The sequence below is a fragment of the Centroberyx gerrardi genome, chromosome 4, assembly GCF_048128805.1.
Source record: "Centroberyx gerrardi isolate f3 chromosome 4, fCenGer3.hap1.cur.20231027, whole genome shotgun sequence".
Classification (NCBI taxonomy): Eukaryota; Metazoa; Chordata; class Actinopteri; order Beryciformes; family Berycidae; genus Centroberyx; species Centroberyx gerrardi.
This window is the reverse complement of record NC_136000.1, coordinates 15,565,845-15,590,739: the sequence shown is the minus strand read 5'-3', so window position 1 is coordinate 15,590,739 and position 24,895 is coordinate 15,565,845. Positions and strand designations below refer to the sequence as shown.

Genomic DNA, 24,895 nt, shown 5'->3' with positions numbered 1-24,895 from the left:
GTTCTTGTAATACAGATTATCATGTAAAAAAAATAAGGGGACCTGCAATTTTAAAGTTCCCCATTTGAAGACTGTAGCCAAGCTACACAAACTTGTCTTAGCTAGTGAATCACACTTTCAACATCAGAATCTGGTAAAACATTCAGCAGGATTAATGACAGAAATTCTTTCCACCATCTGATATTTCACTGTATGCATGCCGACATATACCAAGCAAAACTGCTGGAAAATATTCAAAATACATACTGTGTCAATAAGTGTGTCAAAACTGCAATGTCATGCACTGATGCTTAATAAAATGGTAAAAAAAAAAAAAAAAATTACTTGTCATTTTCTTTAATTTTTTTTAAGAACCAGGTAAATCTACTTTTCTATTACAGTAACCATGTCTCCATTTATCAAGTCCAAATTTTTAAAAAATAAAATAAAACAATAATCTGTGGGAATAGAGTAAAATTTGAGACAGGGCTTGAAAACCATGCTCATTTATTTCAGTGGAATCAATGCTCAAACTTGAGTATGATTGAAGAAATAATTTAAAAATACTTCATTTGCATCTGAATTGAGGCACCATTGTTTTTATTTATTACTAAATATATACAAAACTTTAAAAGAATAAAAGCATGATTTTGTTTGTATGAAGTGCGTTTGATATTCATACATCTTGATTTTTCAACAATAGAAACCTTCACTTTTGATCAGAGAATTAATCTTAAACATTTACCAAAAGGCTGCGATTTAAATATTTAAAGGTTTAAAACATACACATAAGGAAATACCCTTGCAATGGTTGATATATTGGAACAGACAAACATGTTCTTCATCAAAAAATAAAATCATACGGTGTCCTTCATTGCTCCGTCCCAGCGAGAAATATCTATTGGCATCAATGTCTAAAGTCCACAGCAGCTGTTCAGCGTCTTCTTCGGATTGGCTGGACTCAATTTGACCTGAGAATCCGACTGCCGCCTCAGTTTTACATTTTTCTTTACTTCTCTGTGGGGGGAAAAAAGAAAATTGTTGAAGTGTTGCCACGGCTCGTGAAGGACAGAATACTGAAACTCTAAACTCTCCTACCTCGCCAGGTGAAGCACAGCCTCGACGATGTTGGTTCCCTCTTTGGCACTGGTTTCGCAGAACAAGGCGCCGTACGCCTGCAAGAAAAAGGATCGACACGCTCGATTTCCCTCAATTTGTTTAGACACCAGTGGGAGGCAGGACAGGTTTTTAGTCGGGTGAAATAAGGAACGCACCTTGGCCAACTTCTCCCCGTGCACAGTGCTCACGCAGCTTCCCTCCGCGAGCGTTTCTCGGAGATCCACCTTGTTTCCAATAACGCACATTGGGATTTGCTCTTCTGTTGAGTCCTGTGTAACCAAGGGCATTGTTAACTGTATATTCCTATATTTTTTGGCAATTGTTCGTCATTCGCCCTTATCACACATACCTGAATCTGATCCACCCATGCTCTGACATTAAGGAAGCTGCTTTCTGAAGTAACGTCATACAGCAGCAGGACTCCATGAGCTTTACGGAAATAGGACCTGGCAATACTGCGGAACCTAAAGTAAATGGAAAACAACGTTAAGCCAAGCGTCATCTGCATTCCTGAGCAATTATTTGGAACCAGTTTTAATTGACATCATCGTATTTTTTCCCTGTTCTTACTTCCTTGATGAACATTATGAGAGTTAATTCACTACCTCTCTTGCCCAGCTGTGTCCCATATCTGGAGGCTCGTCTTTTCTCCGTCCACCAGCATCTTCTTGATTTGGAAATCAACCCCTGAGATTCAAATACCAGATGTTTCAAGATTAAAAAGTGAATCTGAAATCAGGCTGTCATCCCAAAAGACTGCATGGGAGTTTTGTTTATTGAATGTGGTATGTTTGTTGTGGCACTCACCCAGTGTTGTCTGAATATCTCCTCTGAACTCGTTGAGCGTCAGCCGCAGCAGGAAGCTGGACTTTCCAGCTCCTGCATCTCCGGCTAAAACCAGACGGTACATTGGAGCCGGCTCCTCATTTTCTACTATGTCTGCGTCTGACGGCTTTGTAACAAGGAACAAAAACAACACGAGCTTACCCAATTTCATATGGACTTTCTTTTAGATTGTGGCATTAACTCTAAAAAGGCATCATGCATTAAAAGGCTAACCGTTTTTACCTTTGTGGAAAAGGCAGACAAGCGTCTTCGTAATGATGATGCAATGGAACTGGCTTTGCTAGGGGCAACCGACAACGTAGCCTCAGATTTCACATCAGATATCTGATATGTAACAGACAAGAAAATACAAAGAAATGTCAAATCCCCATACCTTACGAGCACATCAGCATTATGTGACTTGGTGTTTGCGCCTGGTGTTGTCCTAACCTCAACATCGGACGGGACATACGAGTAACTGTGGTGCACAGTTTCCACCGAGTTTCTACTGTCATCGCTGTCATAATCACTGCCTGAGCTTTCAGCTGTGTCCATCGGCAGGGCGACTCCACTGTCCAGGTACTTATCAGCCCAGCTGGTCACATGGCAGTAGGCCGACTTACTGGAATCCTGCTCTGAACTGCACCAAAACACGGACACACACACATGTTGGTTTTAGCTGTGACATTGATTTAATTCACCAAGATCAATCCGTAGATCCAGAGAGGAGTGGACAAGACATTTGTAAACCTGCTGTGGTTGAGTGTGCTTTGTCGGAGGGGCTTCATCCTTCTGGCTGGGATTTCATTTTGGGGAGATAGCTGTTTGGCAGATAAAACACAAAGAACTGAGGGTGTTGAATGTCACAGAGGAAACAGTTTTCAGACTTGAACAAATGAAAACAATTTACTGTCAGCATCCGTCTGATGTGGAGCCAATATGTATGAGGAAATGTGTCATCTACAAACAAGGGACTTACCCTCCTTTTAGCTGCCACGGCTTCACTGGCTAATGCAGAGCGCAGCCCGTCATTACTGTCATACAGCTTTTTGTTCATTTGCCTGACAGTGTGTGTGTAAGGAAATCAGAGAAAAGGTCAGATGCTGATCATGTTTATCTTTACACAATGGATGTGTGGTATACACAACTGGGTCAAGTAGTACTTTGTATTTGTTTTAACTTAAGATGAGTGCCATTTGACACACTTTACAATGACTAACAGAAAATTGACACTATCACTGGAAACTATTTTTAAGTCAATTTAGTATAACTTTTATGTGATTTACTATGTGCCTCACACAACCTGGATTGTCCCGATACACTAAAGCCTGTCCATTTGGTAGTCCAAGTAGGTTGGGCGCTAATAATTATTTGCAAATTGCTGTTGTTGTGAAAAAGAAAATATTTTGATGTTTTAACTCTTCTTTATGGAGTTGAGGAAATTCTATGATATTTGGTGCTAATGAAACCCTTTCAAAACACATTGGATACAAATTTGATGAAATGCATGGTGGTCAAGCTAAAAGACTATATTTCTTAGTTCCTGAAAAGTTGACATTTAGAAATAAAAGGTTTTCACCCAACAGCGATGAAACACTATTTGACCCAGGTATAGTGGTAAACACACACATAAAGTGTGCTTGGAAATGATTCTCAATGCATGCTTGATTCAAATGCAGTAAAACATTCCTCACCAAATGTCCATACTGGAAAACAACAACAACAACAACAACAACAACAACAACAACAGCATCAACTGCCAGACAGACTTACTGGAGAATCTGAATCTGATTGGAGTAAGACTGGTATTCTATGACCATCCTCTTCAACTCATCACTTTCTCTGTAAACACATACAAACCACACTGTTTGCATTCTACAGTGCATTGGGTTTACTATGTGAATCAGACATGAACTGAGTGGAGTAAGAACCTTTCATGTTGAACCTTCTGATCTGCGTACATGTTCTTCAGCTTGTCGAGCTCTGAATGCAGAACGGAAATGTCTGTCTGGGCTTTCACCAGAGAGCTCCGCAGCTGCTCGTTTTCCTGAGGAGAGGAAGAGAATAAGTGGAACAATGCTATACAGCATGTGCATCATTTGATATAAATATTTAGTTCCTACAGTAATTAGTCCAATCATTACATACCTGTGTAAGATCACTGATTTGTCTGTTCAGTCTGACAACTTCCTCCTTTGAATGGTTGAGTTCAGATTCCTCTTGGCTCTTGAGCATAAACATTTTCATGAGCATTTTGTTAATTATACATGTTTAGATGTGGTTGATAAGCCAACACAGTGTCACAGATGTGAAGCAGCCTATACAGTTCAGCAGTAGTGCAGAGAAGAGGCCAGTTATTGATCCTGGTTCAGTGTGTCTTCTGGAGACAGTGCCATGCCTCCTAATGGCCACTAGGGGTCATATAGGCTAACCACAGAACTCGAATGGATAGAGCAGTCTACCGTTTGCTATGGTAATTTGGCTGGTACACCATAAACTGGTGACTATGGCAATTTAAGGGTCGCTATGGTGACAACGCAAGTCCAGGCATTCAGGCTGTAAAGTGTGTCACACTTGCTTGAGAATGGTGCAGATGTGTCTGTTGCACGAGTGCTTAGCAAATTGTCAAAACTCAATGGAAAGCTGACGCTAGTGACGAGGTTAACGTAGCATTATCAAAGATTGTGCTAGATCAACTTCAGCCCCTTAAATAAACTAACATAGCTTAGCCTAACTTTAGTGGAGAAGAAATGTTAGCATTCACTAACTTCAAATAGCTAACAGACATCAGCTGCAGATTAACTCAACTATAACCACTTCCACTAACTGCACAGATGTCACAACTTTTGACCGACTCAAAAAGACAGAAGCAGCTTGTAAAAGGCCACCACCTAGTGGTGGTGTGAGTAGCAACTCCATTCAGCTGCAAAGCCAGTTTTCCACTGCTTTGGCCCTTGGTGCAAAACCTCCTGCCTCAGCGACTTGCTGTACGTCAGTTCATACAGAAGCCAGCCCAACGATACAAATAAAAATGGCCGCCGCTCCAACTATCCAGGAACGTTGATTTGAATGGGAAAGACCGTTCTATCCATTCAAGTTCTGTGAGGCTAACAGTGAGTGAGTGAGTTACTTTACATCCCTGCTTACACACATTGGCCACACCAGACTCATGGACCTGTAAACAAGGTGCTCTCTGACAGGTCATCTAAAAAAATTTGAAAAAGTTGGAAAATAACAACACTATGTATGGAGAGGCTGGGTTTTTCCAGAAATCAAGACAGAACTCCCCATACAAGAGTGCCTTGATTTATCGTACTCTGTCAGGTAAAGTGGCTTTCTTTTCACTCTTTTTCATGTTCATGTTGTAAGAAACCATTATGCCATCTCCACCAATCACTTTGCTATGGATAAATCATCTTGCATGTCGTCTATGGAAACCAACCTTTAACAGCCTGTCCACAGTTGCATGCAGGTCTGCAACCTCGTTGTCATGCCTCCTCTGCACGGTAGCCATGATTCCCTCCATTTTCTTATGCCCCTGCAAAACATGAAACCCAAGCAGTTAAAAGTGCCCACTGGCTCAGGAACTGAAGAGGGGCTTTCATCTGACGGTACAGAGGCTCTTTGTGAGACATGTAGCCTGCTGCTGTATTCTGTGTCACAAATATGCAGGTAACTCGCAAGAAGCAATGGAGAGGGCTGCAGGGTGAAGTGCCCTTCACTTCACTATGGAATTAAAAATGAATCAACTTATTTAGGCTATTTCCACATATATTGTATCTTTGAATGAAAGTTTATACAACAGACAAATCATCTAATTGTATCCATTAGAGGATCTATTTATCTATTAAACTTCAAATAAATCACAAGAGCAACAGTCCACTATGAACAATCCTTGGTATCAGACTCACCTCTTCTCTCACCCTCTCTTCTACTCTGGCAAGTTGTTGCTGTATATCGTCTTCCAGTTCTGCCAGCTGACTGTTGTTCATCTCCTCCGTTCTGTTTGAACACATACTGTATGTAAGCTCAGGTTTGTGTCGGCAGTCTCTCTGCTGCCGAAGCAAAGCAAAATTCTCCAACAACAGTCCCAGAGATTAATATAGTCGCCAATTTCAGTATTAGTAGGGATAAAAATAAAAATCCATATTCACTTGTAACAGCTTAGATAAAAAAACAACTAGTAGCTATCTACTTGACTGATTTGAGAGTGACTTCATACACGCTGCAGTTATGCCTGCTTTGCTCTCGTCAGATGACAGCGCGTGAACCAATCACAGCCGAGGGAGGGAGGGCCTTTGAAAAGCAGATTCCAGAGGTGCACAAGGTTATATGTGAGATTTCTCAAAAGTGACAGTGTAGCCTCACATAAGTTCTATTTTTAGGAGTAGTTTTGCATCAAGATTTCAAGGGTCCATTTATTTCAGCAGTGCCTGGGAATATGAATGGGCGTTTCTCCAGTTTGTAGGGGAGGAAGAAAAACTGGCAGAGCAACACATTTAAGTGTTCCTACTTCCTTGAATATGGAATGTCACCTTTCTCATGGTTACTGAACCAAAACAAAGAAAAAAAAAAAACAGAGAGTCTAGACACAAAACAAAAAAGAGCTTAGATGCAAACCCCTCCCATGTGTGGGATTAGAATTTCATTAGTCGATTCAAGGTGTTGTATAAGAGATATCTTCCTTGAAGAGAACAAGGAAGGAAATTATCAAAACATTTTCATTCACATCTTCATTCACATCTTCCTTAAACATTCAGAAGCATTTACACGGTATTCACAATCCCTGTTGTTCAACCTTAATATCAGTTATGTAGTAACCGCTGTAACAAATCTTATATAGTTAATCATTCAGTCGGGCTCATTTTGGTCAAGTGTCTTCCATCTACAGCCATCTGATCTGAGGAGGACTGATATCAGAACAAGACAATCATTTCTGTATTTGAACCTAAATGAGCAGCTTCATAAAAGATTCAGTCAGATTGTGCTGGGAGTCCCAACCCAATCCTTGGCAGTTGGGTAATTTTGTGAATCTTGAAAACATTTTAGATTCATAAGTTCAAACAATGGGCTGTCTGGGTTAGGGTAAGTTTAATATAAAATCACTTTAATGGGAATAGGTCCCAGGCAATCAAGCCTATGGCTTTATGGCTCCATCCTTGAATTTGTATGGGATGAGATTAGTTCCACCAGACCCTAACCCTTTGAATTATGTGTTCAGAATTTGTATGTGATCAGAGAAACTGAATGTTGGCATTTGAGTTTGATTTGAGTTTTTTTTAACTGAACTGGTGTTTATGCAGTCAATATTTAGTGACAGTGTCATTGAAAAACAGTTTTAAATTGCTATCAAATTACTGCTATACAATACATATTACAAATTTGCAAACTCTACTCAACCTTTCAAAGCCTGATTTCAAATTCAACTCTTGAAAACATTTCAGATTGTGGCAACTTCCAGGTACTTAGGAAAAGCAGTAGCTTGCAGATAAATCAAACTGGCTACAGAAGCCCTGAGAGGCAAGAGAATAAAAAACTGAAAAACTGGAAATCTGGAAACTTGGATCCAACTATCAAAGTTTGGTCTACTTTTTTTCTCCTGTGCTTGTCTAAATAATTTACTAACCAACAGGCAATAAAAAAAATTGCTATCTCAACATATTGACTAGTGAACAAGCTAACAGACCATCAGATAGCATATTAAACTGCATCAACACTGAAAGACCCCACTAGCTGCTGAGGTGGGTCAGTGTTTGGGGTTTATGCTCCCTGTTTGACTCTGTCTGGTTTTCAGCCACAAGAGGGCAGTAATGCTCCACTGCTCTGTGTTCAAAACTAACTGTTTCAGGAAGAACATTCACAGTTTACGAATCCCAATACGAATCAATTGAATATTGAACAATTTAATTTCAAACAAGAAAACACAGGTTATTTTTTTAAATTCAGATTCAAATGCCAACATTCAATTTCACTGATCACACACAATTCAGTTGTCTGGTGGCACAAATCTCACTCCATAAACCTGGTGTCCTTCAGCTTCTATAACACTATATGATGTGATTAATTCTAGGTCCATAACCATTCCCATTGTTTTGTTTTTCCTTTTACCCATGCAGGTTTAAAGATTAAAGTACTGAACGGCCTGGAGCTGTACCAGCCCCATATACTGCAGCCCTTAATGTTTTGAAGATGCAGACACTTGTTCTTACCGCTTCAAACTGCTCTCCAGCTGTTCGCTCTCCAGTCTGTGGTCCATGCTTTGATTGATGAGAGAGTGGATGACGTCCTCATACTGCTGCAGCAGAGCCGTGTTTGCAGAGGAGTGGATGGCCTGGTACAATTCAGCCAACTGCTCCCTAAGACTATGGGAGTAGAAAAGAAAATATATATAATAATGAGGAGGTTAGCACAGAGTGACAAAGAATACAGAGTTCCTTCACTGCCCCACAAGGCATTGTGGGTATTAGAGTCTTTGTTATTAAACAACAGAAGTTCAAATGGGTGTATTTTCTTCAAATCTTAACAGATTAACATGTGGCTTGGTAGACATCTTTAAAATTATGTTTCTGACCAACCCATAAAATTTCAAGTGGATTGACTGACTTTGTTAAGATTGTACAGTCAGTTGAACATTTGGTGCAAATCCTAACACACCCAATTAATGTACTTGCCACATTTCGTGCCATTCTGACCTGCGGTTCATAAGAAGGTGGATTTTAAAGGTTTTTCAAAAAATCCAAAATGGATTCCAAAAATTGATATTGACATTATGGGTCCTAGAGGCAAAAATGTTCAGCATGTCCACATACACATTTGTAAGTGTAAAGTTTCACATCTCTATAACTGATCCTTAGAATTTGAGATTTTATTATAGCGCCCCCTATGGACCAATCAGCACCATTCTTTATGTCCAAGACAGTTATGAGTCACCAGACTATCTTTGTGCCAAGTTACACACACACACAAAAAAGAAAAAAGTTCCCTGTGTGCCTGAGATATTGGACAGAATAAATAACAATAATACATAGAAATCCATAGAAACATAATGAGTTCCCACAATGATAATTCCTAGAAACCTAAAAAAAATAGAAACACGGTTTGGCACATGCCGATACAGTAAACACAGTATCTACATCCTGGTTAGCACGGAGCTGATCGACAGCCGGCTGGGACTTGCCTTTCGGAGAGGAGAGCACCTGCACCATCTATCCTGCCCACAAACTCGTCCCACGGGCCGCCTTGACTCTGGGAAGACCCTCCGCCGAAGGACGCCAGGTCTAACGTCTCGGAAACCTCTTGAAACCTCGACGAAAAGTTTCCGTAATCGATGTATCCGTCCGCGTGCGGGTCGAACTTGTTGAACAAAGTTTTGATCTCATTCTCCGGAACATTCAGCTCTCGGCAAACAACGGTGAAGTCCTCGTACTCGATAGTGCCAGACTTGTTCACATCACACGCCGAAAATAACCGCTGAAGGCTGGGTCTCTCCATTGTCATGTATTAAATAAAACACAAACACACAAAGCACACAAACCTTGAAACGCCTAAAATAAAAGCCAGCTTCCCAGGCACAGATTTCTTCCACAGCTCTGTAGTCATGCGCGCCAGCAGCCTATCAGCCAGCAGTCAATATAAAAGCCTCTATTAAAGTCTCAATTAAAGTCTCCACGGGCGATAAGAGCTACTGATTGGTCCGCATGTCGCTGTAGGTGTGTATCATCCATCCGCATATAGATCTAAAGGTTATTCCTGCTGTATTCAGTTTAGATGTATTTGTCTTCATCTTGAATTAGCTGTAACATCAGATCGATGTGAATGGCAGCGCTGGAAAACAGCTGTAATGCTCAGTTACTTTTTGGGGGATGGTGGGAACATTCAAGCGCTCTGCTCTGTTTGTCTTTAAGGCGTGTGTGAGTATGGATGTGTGTGTGTTTGTGTTGCATGCGTAAGCTTTATCAGTGACACTTGTCATTGTTTCACTGGGTTTGCAGAGTGTTTTTGACTCCACCCAGTGAGAGATTTTAAAGTCGGACATGCTTTCCACCAGTCTGTTCAGTGTTTGTGTGTGTTGCACAGTTGGAAGCAGATAGTGTAGGATTCCTAAGTATTTTACCGTCTTTATTTCTGTTTATTAATAACAGGGTAGGCTCATTTAATTTGTGTTAACAACTGGGCTTCATTGTGTGTGTGGTTTCTTCCCTTCAGGTGAGGTTTCTGTCAGCAAACATTGCTGCTTCACTCCACCTACACTAATGAATTATATGTTGACTTAGGCTGCTCTAACCGTTCAGCTGCTCACTGTAACTAGGGATATTTCAAAACAAATAGCTGAACACATAGTAGACTGTATACAAAATTCCATCTTCGTAACATTTAATAAAAAACTAATCTAGTTATCCCACATCTCAAGATTGTGGCCGCACAGTAGCAGTGTTTTGCATAAAGTGATTTGATAGCTGTGACTTTAAATTGGCAAGCACTTCATAATAGCATACTCAGTGGAAATGGTCTATAGTTAACAGTCAGATTGCACTTGATAATCATGAGCCAATCAAATAAAAAAGTATCGATTTCTTCTTTATTTGAAAAATTAAAATAAAGTGCTTTTTATATACAGTACAATACAAAAAGGAAAACAAAACAGTAGTGATGTATGATACAAAAAAATACAGTTCACAATATTTTTTACATTGGCAGCTGAATTTACAAAACAATTTTACATAAAAACTTTTTTTTTTTTTTACTTACAATACATGTTGACAAGCGTCTGAGCAACTTGTACCGTCACAAATAGAAGGCTTGACTGTAGTGGTTCTTTAAGAGAAAACAGACAATGATACTGCAGCTGAGTAGGCTATTGACTGTGGCATTCAGAGTATCTAGGTTATGAACCATATAATAGCTGAGACTTGTAATCAAACAAAATAATGTTCAATACCTGTACATACTTTACTAAATCACTACCGTGTTTATTTGTTCTGCACTTGGCAAATTTATTATTGTTCCAATGACAACCACTTGACTAAAAGCTGCCATTTGTTTGCTTTTTATTAACAGTCAAAGCATGAATTGTTTGTTTCAGTACATACTGCCTCACTTCCCTGCGTGATTGAGCACAGCTGTCCAGTCTGTTAAATCCATACGCAGCCATTTTGCATGGCCGTTTATAAGAACTGTATCTTAATACTATGCTTAACTATATTTCAAAATCAGCCAGTGGTTATATTTATGTGCTGCACTTTAAAGAATAAGATTTATGCCCTGACTGAGGCTGAAGCCACTGTAAAAAAAAAAAATAAAAAAACAAAACAAAAAACCTTTTGAGCACACACAGCATTGACAATAATATACATGTACTCACTACTGTTTCTGAGCATGGGCAATCCCGTCAGTATAGCATTTGACTCTACAGTACTACTACCTGGTTATTTTGGGTCAAAGTACTAAATTTTAGTATCCCAAGAGGCACATCTCTTGATTATTACATTTTCTAGAAGGCATTAAAAATTTTCCCCAAAGGCAGATTTGTCATCAAATCCAGAACCTGCGCTATACTAAGGCTTTCCAACAGTATGTGCAAAACTAATGCATTCTGAGTTAAGCAATATGCCTTCCTGCATTTATTGTCATTTTAGTGAAATTGTAATTCTACTGACCACATTTCAATACTAGAGCAAAACTTAAATCAGTTTTAAATAATATTGTATGAGTTGGAAAATGCTTTCAAATAACTCTTGACACATTGTTGAAAGAGCTTGCACTCAAAACTGTGTTGGATCGTATGGTTTACATCTTTGGAATATGAAATTAATAGTCTTAAATTGTAAAAAAGAAAAAAAAAAAAAAAAAGGAGATCAAAATTATTCCCAATCAAGATAATCACAAGGCATAGCTATTATGCTTTGTTTGAACATCAGGATGAAAGCTATTGCTTTTCCGGTTGTCTTTCAAACCATTTGAGCAAGCAATCTGTTTTTGGTTCTGAGAAATGAAAGAGGAATTTTCTTCCATCCATGAACCCCCATCCGTTAAGATCTAGATCCAATAAATAAAGTCTGGGCTATACAGTCATGTGTGTCATTAAAACCAGAGGTGTATGAATAGGCATAGTGTCTAAATCATTCTCATATCTCCCCTTGAGAATAGTCATGGATATTTAAAACATTGAAGACTGGCGATGGGAAATGTCACTCTACAAAAACACGAAACCTTTTGGCCTACCGTCGCATAATTATCATATTGTCATGTTGAGATAAATGAACAGCCAAAGTATTGGTTGTCAGTATCTTGTCATAATCAGCAGTGCTAAGTGTCATACCGACTATCATTCTGTAATATTTTCTATGAAGTAACGTTTTTGAAAGACTGCTGTCCTGATTGATGATTTCTTCTCAGGAAAAAAAAAAAAATGTTTGGACCCTCATCTTTTATCATCTGTTTTCAGAAATTCATTGTCTTCCTGTGCCAAGTATCACAAGAATGGCTAAAATCACTTGCATACTTACAGTAAGTGTTTGTGAGTGTGTGTGTGTGTGCGTGTGCACGTGTGTGTGTTTGTGTGTGTTTGCAATGCCACTGATCCTCAGCAATGAACAGCGCTGACACCTTTTGTGCTTACACAGTCTCAAGGTGAGGTTTTCTTGGTGTTCACCTCACTTCACATTATTTGCTTTGCATAGTCTGCCTATCTCATGAAGAATAGCATGATAATACCTGGAATGGGGTTTTCCCTTTATCACATTGGTGAACTAAAACCCTGTTGAATATCTATCTGTCTTACACAGAGCAATGTTTCTAACCAGCCTGTTCGTATGTCTTCACTTCAGAATACATCATATTCCTCTTTTTCTTTAGGTGTGTTGGGATTGAGGTGATGAAGTCTAAGTTTCTGCAGCATCACCGTCAAAGTGACCCCTCATTTGTGCTTATCTTTCACTTCATAACCGATCGTCTCTGTCTCTTTGTCAGTGGCTCTTTTCTGACCGACCGCTTTGGATCTGTACTTGTCGTGCTGTATTCAAGTCTAAGCGATGGGTATACAGCGGTGGATGCACAATGCTTATGTAATGAACTGTGAAAGAACTTTCTTTTTTCTTTTTTTTTTTAAACCTGGAATTGATTTGCGAGTGTATATTCTGGAGTGTGAGTGTTTACCTTACCTACAGTACATTGTGCATAGCCTCAGTGAAAGGTAGGCTGTTATCATGATGGAAATGAAAAAGAAAAAAGAGATCAAAACAAAACATTGTGTCAGCAGTTAGCGGGAACTGAGTGGGATCACTCCGCCTTTAGAAGCATTACCATTAGATCATATGGACGGACTGAGTGGCAATGCTATGAAACTCCATCACTGAATCATAGTTTTGACAATAGGGCAACATCACCTCCATGTTTGTTACATTCCCTCTGTGAGCCTATAAAAGCTTCAAAAGTCTGAAGGCAAACTGAAACTTCTTAGGTGTGCTTCAAACGCACTTGAATAAGGGGGAGTGACAAAAATAATAAAGGAAATGTACATGGACCACAGGGACAAAACAAAAAAGACAAAGTGCAAAATCTGTGTAATGAAATGTCACTCAATGAAGAGTTTGATGTTTTTTCAGTCTTCCCTCTTTCAGGGTTTTTGTCTTTTTTCAGCAAGTGCACTCTTTCCTTTCAGTTTACAGTGAGTCACTCCGCATAACAAAGCGTCTATCAAAGCTGGCCTCACACAATGGAGTCTTTAATCTCAGAACCCAGTCTCACTCGAGGCCGCGGGCATGTGGGAGAAATCTCTACGTGGCTCTCTCTCAAGTTCAGAGGCCTCTTCTCCGACTCCGAGAAGCTCTTGCTGTTGTCTGGCGAGGAGCACTCGTGCGGCGGAGTGCTGCAGATGTAGTTGTCGTTTAGGGTCTGGTAGCCCTTATGATCCGAGACGGACGCCGGGACCGTGTTGCCGTTGAGTGGCAAGTTCTCCGCCGGCTTCCCCACTATCCTGGGCTTCTTCTGCTGCATGTTGGGACACTCGCCCTCCTTGAGCATGGACTTCATGTGGTCGCGGTTCCTGTAGACAACGAACAGGGAGAAGACCAGCAGGGAAAACGCCAGCAGGGCGCACACCACGATGAGCTCGTTCCAGTAGGTCTTGGTGTTGATCTGCGGCGAGCGGGCCTCCCCAGGCAGGATGATGAGCTCTTCCTGGGGGACCTGCGGGGTGTGGGATCGTCCTATCAGGGTGGTGCTCTCCTGCTTGGCCTCGCCCCTCACACAGTAGTTGGCCAGCAGCTGCCTGAAGCCTTCCTCCACTGACCAGCACTCGTAGGTTTCCTGCCTGTCGGCTTGAGCCACCACCACCAGCCCCCCCTCGGGGCTCGGGTAATGAAAGTGGCCCGCAGTCTCGCTGTACTCCCACCGCCTCTCAGCCAAGTTAGAGCGCAGCTTACAAGGCAGCACTTTGAACGTGTTGGCTGGTATAATGATCACCTGGCATGAAGACATTCCTGTGGAAAGGCACAGTAAGATGCATGAAATAAGCTGTACTGCCTTATCTAGCATGCAACAAAAAATGAGCAGAATTCAGATAATGATGGTGCGACACACTGAATAAATTTGTAATCAAGACATAAATTGAAATGCAGAGTGTGAGCAGATCCAGTGCAGAGTGCTGCATTGTTAATCTAAGAGAATCTAGAGAAGAGGAGTTGATTTTACTTACGTGTGGGTGGAGGTTTAGCAAACCGTGGGCTGGGCACTGTCTTGTTGCAAATAACCGATGTGTCTGCTTCATCTACATCCTGCTGCCAGAGACTGAAACACATACATTTTATCAGAAAATGGGCTTTGCAAATAATGGCCATTCATTTTAGTCTTTTATACACCTTTTATATAAATATTTCATCGATATTTATCTAAATATTCTGGGTGCAATACTGTTTGTAGATTATTGTGCAGAGGGATACATACTTGCCTGGTGGAGCCTGTCTGATATCCATGCACTGCCTCCCGGTCCAGGCACAGTAAGGGTCCCTGGAGAGGACACACTCCCCACAGCTCTGATAATTAGTGCAGTTAGCTACTGGGACCTCCACCAGTCCAGAGAAAGAGGAAACATACAGCTGACCCTGTGGAGGAGAGATGAGAGGGCAGGGGACAGGGAGGAACAGTGCCCCAGATACAGTTATTGGGTTACTATTTTCATCCAGTGTCTTCCTTCCAGTGTCTGACCCCGATCTCAATACAGTAGCCTTAGCTTTTCTCCATGTCAATTTAACAAAAACTTCATTCCCTCGATGTACAAATCTAAGCAAGGCAGCAAAACACAGATAGAGACAGGCCAGGATTCAGGAAGTGTCACACTTCCAGCTGTTTAATACCCAGCTGTTTGCAGTTCCCCTGGGAGAGAGTTGCATGTAATTATCTCAATGAACATGAGGTCCCCTTTAGGCTGCAACTCTTCACGGCTCATGGAATCCCTAAACTGCCAATAAAGGCATTTAGTGAGGCTGTTATTACTTCCCACCATGAGAAAGTTCCATAAAACAAACTGAACCTCTTTTCTCAGAGCGCTCCACTATATATACTATACCTTCTCAGAGTCCAGTTCAATGTGTTGCACCGGTTGGGAATCAGGGAACAGCACCATCTCCTCAATGATGTGCATCTTGCTGTTTACATTAATGGCTTTGTGAAGTCTCCCGTCATCTAGAAAGGATATGATATAACTTGAAATTAGAATGAACTCTTGACAAGAAAGGGGCTGATGAGTGGAGAGGGGGAGTTAATTACCTGTGCCGATGAAGAGCACATTATAGGCCTTGCGTGTTGCCTGGACCTGGTGGACAGCGATCTGTGTGTAGCGCACGTTGCGCTTCAGCAGGAGAGGCTGGCTGCGGATCACGCTGTCCATCAGGAAGTGGTCTTTGACAAAATTCAGCACCTTGTCAGGCATGTGCAGAGAGGAGGGGATGCCCTGCTCTCTGGCAACGTTCGTGATGCACTGTGGAGGAAACACAAAGAGTCGCTTTATTAACATGCATTCACTCACTCTCACTGGGCAGCAACATCGACTGCAGCAGTATAGCTCCCCCCTGCCTGCCTAGCCTCGTCAATAGGTTATACTTTTGTAGATTTTGCACTGATTGAACTGCGATAAACCTGCCAGGAAATGAAAGCAACGACAGTTTGATAAGAATCAGGTTTTCAGGGAAGAGGGGCAGACGGTGGTGCCAGCTAGACAGATATCTGCCCAAGCACAGATCGTCAGTGGAGATTGAGGATGTGGCTGATGAGCAGGCAGGAACATATCAGAGCTCCTCGTGCGGCTGACTTCGCATGCTGCTTATTACTGCCATGGATGTGACTATGTTGTGTATCCAGCAGAGGGCAGAAGGCAAGTACTCACGGCTCCAGGCCGAGGCTCGGGAACTGGGTGGTTGTATGTGTACCACTGCTGGGTCTCTCGGTTGACCTCGCGGTAACGCCCACTGAAAGCCTTTTCCACCTGGTTCATTGTGAAGGAACAGACTGCTGAGCTTCCTGAAGCACCTTTATACCTGGCAAGACATAAAGAAGCATCTCAACACAACATTTAACAATTCCTTGAACAAATCTTTTATCCTGCTTATTATATTGTAAAGAATACAATCAAAAAACTCTGAACCAGAGAAAAAAACAATAGCGGGAAAGCTGGTTGTGATCTGACAGAAGGGATGTAATTGCTTCTGAAAGCCTAAACAGAATTGTAGAGATCAACCATAATATCAAATTTTGTTTTCCTTTCTTTTTTAATTTTTATAGCATGAAATACCTAAGATAAAGAGGCTTTTGTATTTCTCATATGCCAAATCTGTGCAAATCTGTGCAATGTACCTTTATATATCATTACATTTGATTGCTGATGTTAATCAAAGCACTGAAAGTTCGTCCTCACCACTGAGACGTGAAGACTCCATAAAACAGGGTGTTCTTCCAGTCCGCGGGGCTGGGCGTCAGCACAAACATGTCCTGGATAATGTTGAAGGGGAAGCCATCGTCAGGCAAAGAGCACAAGAGCTGGGCCTTCAGGAAGGTCGTCCATTTCTTCTGCAGGACTCTCTCCCCTCCTTTGTCACCCTGCAACACAAATAATGTTTTGTTGGTTTGAGCTGTTCTAGATGTAGCCAGTAGAGGGTGCAAGCATACAAGATTGACACCTGTCTGACAATTGCATCGCTTCTGTGAACGTAGTTTGATACATAAATATGATTTAATGGGATCTCACATGCTTGTAAAAGGCATGAAATAATAATGTGTTCCATTTGGTATGTTACATTATATATATCATTTTAAGCTGAGAATTTTCTCTTCTTTATTTACCTTCTTCGTGACTAGAAACAAAGAAAGCACTGTGCCTGAACGTGAAGCTGTTTGAATTGACTTAATTGAAAAACATTAACCTCCCATAGTAAAACCATACTGAGCGCAATCGATTGTGCCCATAACACAGATATACCCCGAGGCAGTAGACTTCTAGGTCATGAAAACAATATACATCATCACAACTGGCTTAGATAAAAAACACGGGGGGCTTTGGGGAGGGCAAGTGCTTTTAAATCAAAAAGAAAAAAAGGGCATTGCTCTCAGACAATCCCTCTTCACTGACACTACCGCTGTGATTCTGCGCCGTTGGCAGTAGCCTTCAAAGTGATCTGTGGCACGGGACCTCCTTCACATGCAGAGTAATTTGGCTACACAGCTCTTACGATGGGATATCCGTGCAAATTGGAGAGCAACTACATCATCAAACCCCAATGTGAAAGTGATTCATGTGAGGCATGATTGTTAAACACGGCCTAGGCAACAGTATATTCCACTGGGAGTTATGGGACGAAGTTAGGTGACTATGAATGTTATGCCTACACCAGCCATAACTAACTGCCTGTTTGGGTTTTGGAAGAGGAGACGGGATTAAAAGGGAGGATGATCTATTGTACCGACCAGATTGTCTGTTTACATTCAGTCTGTGGCAGCAATTACTCCAATTTAGTCACAGGCATAGATCTAAAGAGAATAAAGTTGGCTGTGGGAGAAAACAAGTAATTTTAAAAATGTGCAGTGAGAGGACCAAAGAGAAAGACTAAGCGAGCCAGACTACATAAAACCCTTTAACATGTAGCTTCAATTGAGTCCCCTTTAGTACTGCATTAATCAGAGGAAATGACAATGCTGGATGGGAAGGGAAATGACACATGACCAATGCTGAGCTTCTGAAGCAATTACTTATTGTAGTAAGCCAGGCAGATAATGAGCAACATATATTCCTTGGTCCCCCTGGCTGAACCTAGTTTTATAATTTAATGCCACTCTGTACCTAAACTTACTTCTGAATAATTGAAGCAAATGCATCCCATTCATTAATCCCTTGTAAAAGCATCCCTTTCAAAGGCTGTTCAAAAAGCCATGAACATGGCAGGGAGTAATGGCTTATTTTACGGGAACTTGAACAATATTGCAAATGAGAACATGTTATGTTTTGTTTGTTTCCAGCAAAACACTGTTTATCATTCCATAGCTAGCCTCAATGAAGTGGAACTTGTATAGTAAACACCTGAATAAACAACAGAGAGGGGGACTGCAGCCAACATAATGAGTCAAATAAGGGATTTGGAGAGATAGAGATAGGCTGAACTTAAAAAAAATAAATATATAGATTTGTATAGAAATCACTATACTGTAAAACCCAAAGTAATTGATGCCATCCATTTCTCTCGCCTCTCTCCTTTGTAATCCTGTATTTATATAGGTTTATATTTATAGATATTTAGCCTATATTTTACAATCCACACAGTTTTTAATCCCTTTTTTGTTTTACTTAATTGCATGACCCAAGCCAAAAGCTTGGAGAAGAGAACATGGCACATTATTTCTTATTTTCCTTGTGTGATATGGTAATCTGTACCAAGAGAGTTCATACACAGTACATATTCTAGCCATATCGGCCCATGTCCGATTTCAGGCAAGCTATTTGAGTCAATATTTATTTGTGTTAATCTGCAAAGAAAACATTTTTTTTTTTTTGAATGTATGGTAAAACTAACTGGATAACAGCATGGAGATAAGACTGTAGCTGTGCAGCAGTGTGAAAATATAAAAGAGCGGGAGCTGCAGTCAACACTCTGGGCAGCGTCTGACTGTGAAACACCGCTGTGATTGACAGCTGGGCTTCCGACCACCTTGGGGTTTAAATCTGATGCACATAGGCGTTGTCTTGGCTGTATCTGACAGCAGGGTGGCTGTCAGGACAAACACCTGGAGACAGCCAAGTTCTGAAAATAAAAAGATACTGGCTGTCCACATACATGTTTAAAAAAAAGGTGTGATCAATATGAAAAACAAATACAGTACACATTTTAGACCGTGTCACTGGGGGGCTTTTGAAATACAAAACTGTCCCCAAATCATAGCTGTATTTCACAATTCATCATGTTTTCTTTGAGGCGAACGTCAAGCTGTCAACTGGTGTTTCTCATTCTCCTTGGACTGTGATAAACATGATCCCCTTGTCACAGAGGCAAGCAACAATCTGATCAGGACATGATGTTAATGTTTGCAGAACTGAAGAGGCTCTATAAAATGTCAACATTACTGTGAGGCCTGCGTTTCAGTTTCAAAGCCCTGAGTTGACGTATTCCAGCAGGTGATAATCCATTTCTGCGCAAGGATCTTGTGCTACAGTCCTCCTGAGCCATTCTGGAGTTGGCTACTAATAATATGAATCCTGTCTGAATACAAATATTTGCTGAAATATGATTAGAATAGAGGGAGGAGGAGGGGATCTGGAGAAAAGGAACCAAACAGAGGGAAACGCGCAAGAGGAATGTTTTTCTGTAACACGAGATTCTGCATCACTGCCCAGAAGGACTGTGAGCTCTGCATGTCGTGTTTAAAGGTATGAGCAGCTTGCAGAAACTACTACACACACACACACACACATACATGCCCCATGCACAAATACCCAAACAAACCCCCTCCCTGGTCTGATAGATTCCAATAGTAAAGGGGCTTTGCTGATGGGAGGGGGGTATCAGAATGTCTTGCTTTAGGGGGAAAAAAAACCCTGTTAGATGGACTATCTCCCTTCAAGCATCACTCACCTTACACACGCGAGCAATGCGTGACACAATGGTGTTGTCAAAGAAATCAAACTCCTTTCCTGCTTCACTGAAGAAGAAGTAAATCTTATCATCATCGCCCACTAGGTTGCCCTTGGGCAGGCTCTCCTGTATGTAGGCAGAGCCGACAAAGGCCGGGTCTGAAAGAGCAGCAACGTAAACAATGAGCAGTGAGCCCATATGCTTCCAGGGGCAGAAATCATCCCTGACATCACTGAGACTGAAACATACAAGGCTTACATGGAAAAATGAAATGGCATTTGCAGGATGCAGGTAAAACTAAAGTCTCATCATGTCAAACTTTGGTCTTCAAATAGAGTGTATTTAGGGTAAACAGCATGTCATATTTATCTAATGTAAGATGGGATTTCAGATAATATATATTCATTATATAAAGATATTCCAGCCTTGAGAGCACATGGCCGTACCTTGAAGCCAGTTCAATGAGTTTTCTGTTTTTAGAGCAGTTCCTTGGCTTAGACTCTTGTAAATGATGGGTTCATTTCCTTGGAAATTACTGACCGTTCCGGCGTACAGCTCTCCATCTGCAACACAATAATAAAGAAGACCAGGATAATCAAACTGTTTACCATGAGAGGATGGGCTTCTGCGTCATACACAGTAATGAAATCCAGAGGTTATATGCCCCTGTTTGTCTTCATACCAACCACCTGTATCCAGTTACTTTATTGATTCCCACAGTGCTCCCTATAAAAAGACAAATTTTAAACAAATGTTGATTCCCCTAGCAGCTGATAGCCGTTCTGTGACCTACCGGCCATGATAGCAGTGGACTTGTATTCAGGGTTGAAAGGACAGCGGCTGCGTCCGTCCTCTGAAACGATCTCCCCGGTCTGGCTCCTGACGAGAGAGAAGTCTGCAGTGCTCTGGACAGTGCACGCACACACACACACACACACACACACACACACACACACACACACACCGCAGATCAGAGGCTTAGCTGAAAAGTACAGCTGTAACCTACTCTGACAGTGACCGCTGTCTGTTGGCCACCTCTCTGTAGTAGTTTGTCCCAAATGAAAGGTTGGTCAGTCAGTTTTCGGTTAAAGTTGAAGCACAGGTCATCCTTATATGTTTGTAAATGATTATGGATTGTAATAAAAAAGGCTTTGAAATGATGTGGAGAAAAGGATTGGGAACTTGGAAATGCTCTATACTTTATATAACTCCATTCTGTGCAGTAAATGTTTTGATCTATTTTCCCTTTAGCTAATAACAGACCGCTCTCTATATTGTATCTATCTGCACTGCAAAAAATCTCCATCTTAACAAGTCATTTAGTCTATTATTGAGTCCTAAAATCATAATTTTCTTAAAATAAGTTAAAAAAATTTTTAAAAAAAAACTGCCAATGGGGTGAGATAATTTGACTTGTTTCCAATGCAAATCAACTTGTTTCAAGAATTTTGTAGAATCAGGTGATCTGCCTTATTCTTATTTTCAAGATTTTAACACTCATTTCTAGAAAATTCCTGAAACAAGTGAAGCTGCATTGGAAACAAGTGGAGTTATCTCACCTTATTGGCAGAATTTATCTCGTTTTAAGAAAATGATTTATGATTTGAAGGCTGAATATGAGACTAAATTACTTGCAGTGTGGGCAGAGGTTCAGCGGTAGGAGGAAGGACACATTCGATTTTAGACGCACTTCCTCTAGAATCTAATAAAGGAACGCAACATATCAGTTCTTCCATCAGGGCGTAATCACATATTGTGGAGACGCAATGTATCTATTTAGATCTTCCCAAAACAAGACGTGCACAGGTCGGGAGGGGCTGCAACAAATACACACTTACTATGTAAGCACAGATGGGGCTGAAGGCGTACGTTCCACACACGTACAGATGGGTGCTGTTCATACGCAGCAAGATCTTGATGTAGTTGAAGCAATCCGTCTGTTTTGGAAACAAAGGTGAGAATGTCATTAAAATGGCTGAAAGGCTCTTTCCCACTGCACAGTCTTGAGAACTAGGCTGCATTTGTCAACATGTCAACCTATGAGTTTCCATTCCCCCCGCCAATCGAATTAACTCACGAATCAATAATCACACAACAAATCCACCTGATTATATTCATTCCACTAGCTTCTAGGTGTGTATAAGAGCACAAGGGTGTGGTAATGGACTGACAGATGATAGAGGAGGATAGAGGGTTAGGTTTGTCTGAGAGGAAAGGGAAAAAAGTCACGCCATTGTTGCTGAATGGAAAGGTACAACTTGACTGGAAATTTCCAGCGTTTGACCCTGGGTCCATTTTCAATGTGCCATGCAATGTGGGTCAACCAGCCGACAAGAGAGGCAAACCTGCAATCCTGAAAAATAATATTTGAGCCTTTTGCGTTCAGAGACTTGAGTTTTACACCGGCAGTTCACTCGCCTGCAAGTCTTTGCCTTTGAAACTGCACTCGTCTCTCTTCCTCTCTGGAGTGCTCCATGTTAGCTAGAGGGAGAGAAACGGTGTCAGTCTTGTAAGAATGAGTGCAGAGCGCTGTGTGATGCTCATACTGGACTTTTGGGATTACACATATATATATATGAACTATACGGTCGTTTGCAGACGCTCGCATGTTCTTACATTCCTTTGCAGCTTGGCTCTGCTGATATCAGTGAGGTTGAGTGCGAAGAGAATCTCCCGTGCTCCGACGTACAGCATGTTGTCTTCTTTACTGAGCAGGAGAGAGGTGTAATTGAACGCACCGTTGGCTGAGAAATGTTTGGCTGTCCTCTCCTTCGCATCTGGAGAGAAAGAGACACAGGAGAGGAGACAAAACGGTATAATTCATAAACTGTCCATGTTAAGTATGAAGGAGATATCATATTCTTTTTAACCTTTACAAGGCATCATAAAATGTTTTTGACAGAAAATGTTGCAACGGCACTTGAATATGCAAATTCCTTTTATGTGTGTGTGTGAGTATATGCAAGCCCTCTCACAATGTGTCCTGTGTGTGTGTGTGTGTGTGTGTGTGTGTGCGGCCACAAAACATGGTGCACACCACAGACACAGATGTTCTTTCTTAATTAGAGACACTGTCACCACTGACAAGGCTCCTTGAGTCTGTTTTCTCGTTCCCATGACAACTATACCGACTGGTATTGCTTTCTTCATGTCCACTTTGACTCCATCACTGCAGGAGAGCTACAGCACAACATGGGTGCTGAGGATCTTGATACGACTGAATAAAACAAACCCAAAGATATCACTGTGTGTGTGTGTTGTGTGTGTGTGTGTATCAGCAGCTGCCTGTTTCCAGCTTCCAGTCGGCTTCTCTCATCCGAAAGAGAGAGAGATGGAGAAAGAGAGAGAAAGAAAAGGAAGAGGAAAGCCCTAAATTGTTCCCTGCAGTAAGTGGATGGCTCTGTTCCAACTGTACTGACTCCTCCAAACTGAAACCAGGGGTTAACTCATCCACTCTCTTCTTCGCTGGTTTAAAGACCCGTATGCATGTCAGAGTGGCAGCAGCCTGGAGGCCTTCAACGCTGGCTTGGCTTAAACATATACATCTATCTTTTAATCTATATTCCTTCTTTCTTTCTTTCTTTCTTTCTTTCTTTCTAATATGTAATTTTATGAGTTGATGATGTAATTTTACCTAACAAACTATCTATTTTTTGTATTTTATGTGAAGCACATTGAATTTGCTTTGTGTACAAAATATGCTATATAAATAAAGTTTGCCTTGTCTTGCCTTTGCCAAATGCAGAAAAATAACAGACCAAAGAGTTTAATTTGTTTTACTGAGGGAGGTCCTATTCATTATTATATTTTTACATTTTATATTTGTAATTTTATATTTGTATGGGATAGAGGTTCTTCCTATTTCCCTGTTAACTACTGCTTGAGGCAAAAAAAAAGTCATGATCTATATAGCTACTTCTGTATATGGATGCTGGTCGGGCAATCTGCCAGCCGCCAAAAGCATAATGTATTATTATATTATGTCAATGTCAATTCTAACTGTTTTACTATTATCAGATGACCTCTGAGTTTGCTGAAAACCAGGAGGCAATCTGCTTCTGGGCTTTTTGCTTTCCGGATACATAAGAATTACGGGCATGGCGGATTCAAATTGGATTAAAATCACGGATGCTGTTGGTAATAATTACAATTATAGGAGCTCCCCAAGAAAAACTAATCCAGTTCAGATAGGGTAGGGTGTCATTACGATAATAAGTACAGTATGCAGTTTGCACCCCAGAGTACCTGTGACCTGATATAACCTCACCTCAGTGGGTAGGTACAGGAGGTTGAGAGACTTCCTCCCCCTTGGGAAAACAACACGCTAATAGCAGTGCATCGCCACGGCAACAGAGGGCCTTATTATGGTTAAATCTGTCCCTAAAACCACAAGAGGCTCCTCTCTACATACTGTACATAGGCCCATTGGGGCTGTTCTCTCTCTCTTTTCCCTGTGATTACAGGATGAATGGAGTGCTGCTTCACGGCTGTACCGTTTCCCCCCTTTTTTCCTCCCTCAGAGCCTTGGGCAAGTTCAACTGTGATTTACACAGACAAAGACAAAGGCCGAAGCTTGAACCAAAACAAAAGCTTTGAGGGGTTTTCACAGAGGAGGATATCTACACAATTATTCTCTGGAGTCAGATCACCACTGTCATACTTAGCGACCACAGCTGATGGAGAAAAACAATGGGGCCCATAATTGTGTATCATTATAGAAATCCACGAGGGTTTCACATAGTATGAAGCTTTCCATTTATAATTTCAGGCAAACATTAATCATGTCTCTGTATAGATCTATTAGTCTACAATACTGTTTTCCTCTGAGGGTTTAGGTAATTGTAAAGTGGTATATTTAAAAG

The 24,895-nt window shown here is 41.1% G+C and overlaps 2 protein-coding genes across 2 annotated transcripts in view; both read right to left on the bottom strand.

Annotated features, from left to right (window-relative positions):
- Positions 1-562: 562 nt before the first annotated feature.
- On the bottom strand, positions 563-9,802 carry rasef2 (RAS and EF-hand domain containing 2). Its single transcript, XM_071921279.2, has 17 exons — positions 9,101-9,802; positions 8,133-8,285; positions 5,835-5,925; positions 5,366-5,461; positions 4,072-4,149; positions 3,855-3,970; positions 3,697-3,765; positions 2,903-2,984; positions 2,674-2,744; positions 2,374-2,563; positions 2,167-2,268; positions 1,906-2,050; positions 1,704-1,785; positions 1,448-1,562; positions 1,254-1,367; positions 1,078-1,154; positions 563-996 (listed from the first exon to the last, which is right to left on the bottom strand). The coding sequence occupies exons 1-17, from the start codon at positions 9,418-9,420 to the stop codon at positions 894-896; spliced, it is 2,004 nt and encodes a 667-aa protein (XP_071777380.1). The 5' UTR covers positions 9,421-9,802; the 3' UTR covers positions 563-893.
- A 693-nt stretch (positions 9,803-10,495) lies between these two features.
- Positions 10,496-24,895, bottom strand: part of sema4ba (sema domain, immunoglobulin domain (Ig), transmembrane domain (TM) and short cytoplasmic domain, (semaphorin) 4Ba) — a 39,966-nt gene continuing 25,566 nt past the window's right edge. The window contains exons 3-15 of the mRNA XM_078283133.1: positions 22,650-22,810; positions 22,452-22,514; positions 21,872-21,970; positions 20,827-20,938; positions 20,480-20,596; positions 20,034-20,191; positions 16,832-17,013; positions 16,304-16,454; positions 15,688-15,898; positions 15,488-15,603; positions 14,866-15,023; positions 14,618-14,709; positions 10,496-14,402 (exon numbers count right to left, since the gene is read on the bottom strand). Of these exons, the coding sequence (XP_078139259.1) occupies positions 13,630-14,402; positions 14,618-14,709; positions 14,866-15,023; positions 15,488-15,603; positions 15,688-15,898; positions 16,304-16,454; positions 16,832-17,013; positions 20,034-20,191; positions 20,480-20,596; positions 20,827-20,938; positions 21,872-21,970; positions 22,452-22,514; positions 22,650-22,810 (2,393 nt within the window). The 3' untranslated portion in view covers positions 10,496-13,629. The remainder of the gene's footprint in view (positions 14,403-14,617; positions 14,710-14,865; positions 15,024-15,487; positions 15,604-15,687; positions 15,899-16,303; positions 16,455-16,831; positions 17,014-20,033; positions 20,192-20,479; positions 20,597-20,826; positions 20,939-21,871; positions 21,971-22,451; positions 22,515-22,649; positions 22,811-24,895) is intronic.